Genomic DNA, 1040 nt, shown 5'->3' with positions numbered 1-1040 from the left:
AGCCTGCTCCCCGCCCTGTCACCCACAAGCTGTGAAGCCTTGGCCAAGCAACTCACCTCTCTGATCCTCAATCCTCTTCTCAAATAGGGACAACAGCCAGCCATTCTTAAAACAGTATTTGTTTATCTAAAAACAATGGGGTTGTTTATCTAAATAGCAATGGGGTTGCATGCTGTGGTTGAAGCCCTGAAATCCACTGCAACAGATAAACATACAGTCAGTGTGCTTGGCCATCTGGGAAGAAGGAAGGACAAGGGAGAGTGAACCAGGGATGGCAGGAGTCCCCCAGGGACCCACAGGGAGGCTCCCAGCAGCCTTACCTCTGGGCACCTGCCCTGAACTTGGGCTGGCGTCACGAGGAAATTGGTCACCAAGAAGAATACATTTTCTCCCTAGAAGGCAAGTCCAGGCATTGACCTCTGCTTGGCTGTCTCCACTGGGGAACCAGGGGCCAGCACTGTGGTGAGCCAAGGCAGGGGTCCCAGGCCCGTCTGCTCATCAACGCTGTCTCCCAGGAACGTGCCTCCAGAGAGGCAGGTGGGGGTGGGGGTGGGAGGCCGGCAGCATTGGGGCCTTTGCTAGCCCAGGGATCTCACTCCATGGCCCTATGGGACAACACTGTTTCCAATATTCATACTCATTCTCTCAGTGAAATTTTCCAGGGGCCGCCTGCTTCCAGGCCCTGAAAATGCAGATCTGAGTTGGACCAGGGCCCTGTCTGGGCTGGTGGGGGAAGGGAAACCCTCAACATACACCTGGCAGATCAGAGGAGAGATGAAGACAGGGAGGGGGCCACAGCCAGGGCTTCACAGAGAAGCTTTGTGTATCTGGGGAGTTCGTGTCTGGGAAGGGAGGCGAGGGCAGTGCGGGGTTATGACAGCAGTTAGCAGACGGAGGGGCTTGGTGGCCATCATCATGGAAGGGGGCTTTGGAAGGGTGAAAGCAGGGGCTGACAGGGTCCCAGAAAAGTACACCTTGGTGGGGAGTGGGCAAGATGGGAAGCCAAGGGCCCATCAGGACACCGGGAGACCACCGCTTCA

The 1040-nt window shown here is 56.3% G+C and overlaps 1 protein-coding gene across 1 annotated transcript in view; it reads right to left on the bottom strand.

Moving 5' to 3' along the window:
* P2RX6 (purinergic receptor P2X 6) overlaps positions 1-1040 on the bottom strand; it is a 14392-nt gene that overhangs the window by 11189 nt on the left and 2163 nt on the right. Inside the window, exon 3 of the mRNA XM_007955463.2 lies at positions 321-392. Coding sequence (XP_007953654.2) covers positions 321-392 — 72 coding nt within the window. The remainder of the gene's footprint in view (positions 1-320; positions 393-1040) is intronic.

The sequence above is a fragment of the Orycteropus afer genome, unplaced genomic scaffold (assembly GCF_000298275.1).
Source record: "Orycteropus afer afer isolate SDZICR_OR568_19922 unplaced genomic scaffold, OryAfe1.0 scaffold00502, whole genome shotgun sequence".
NCBI lineage: Eukaryota > Metazoa > Chordata > Mammalia > Tubulidentata > Orycteropodidae > Orycteropus > Orycteropus afer.
This window is presented reverse-complemented; position numbering and strand designations above follow the sequence as displayed.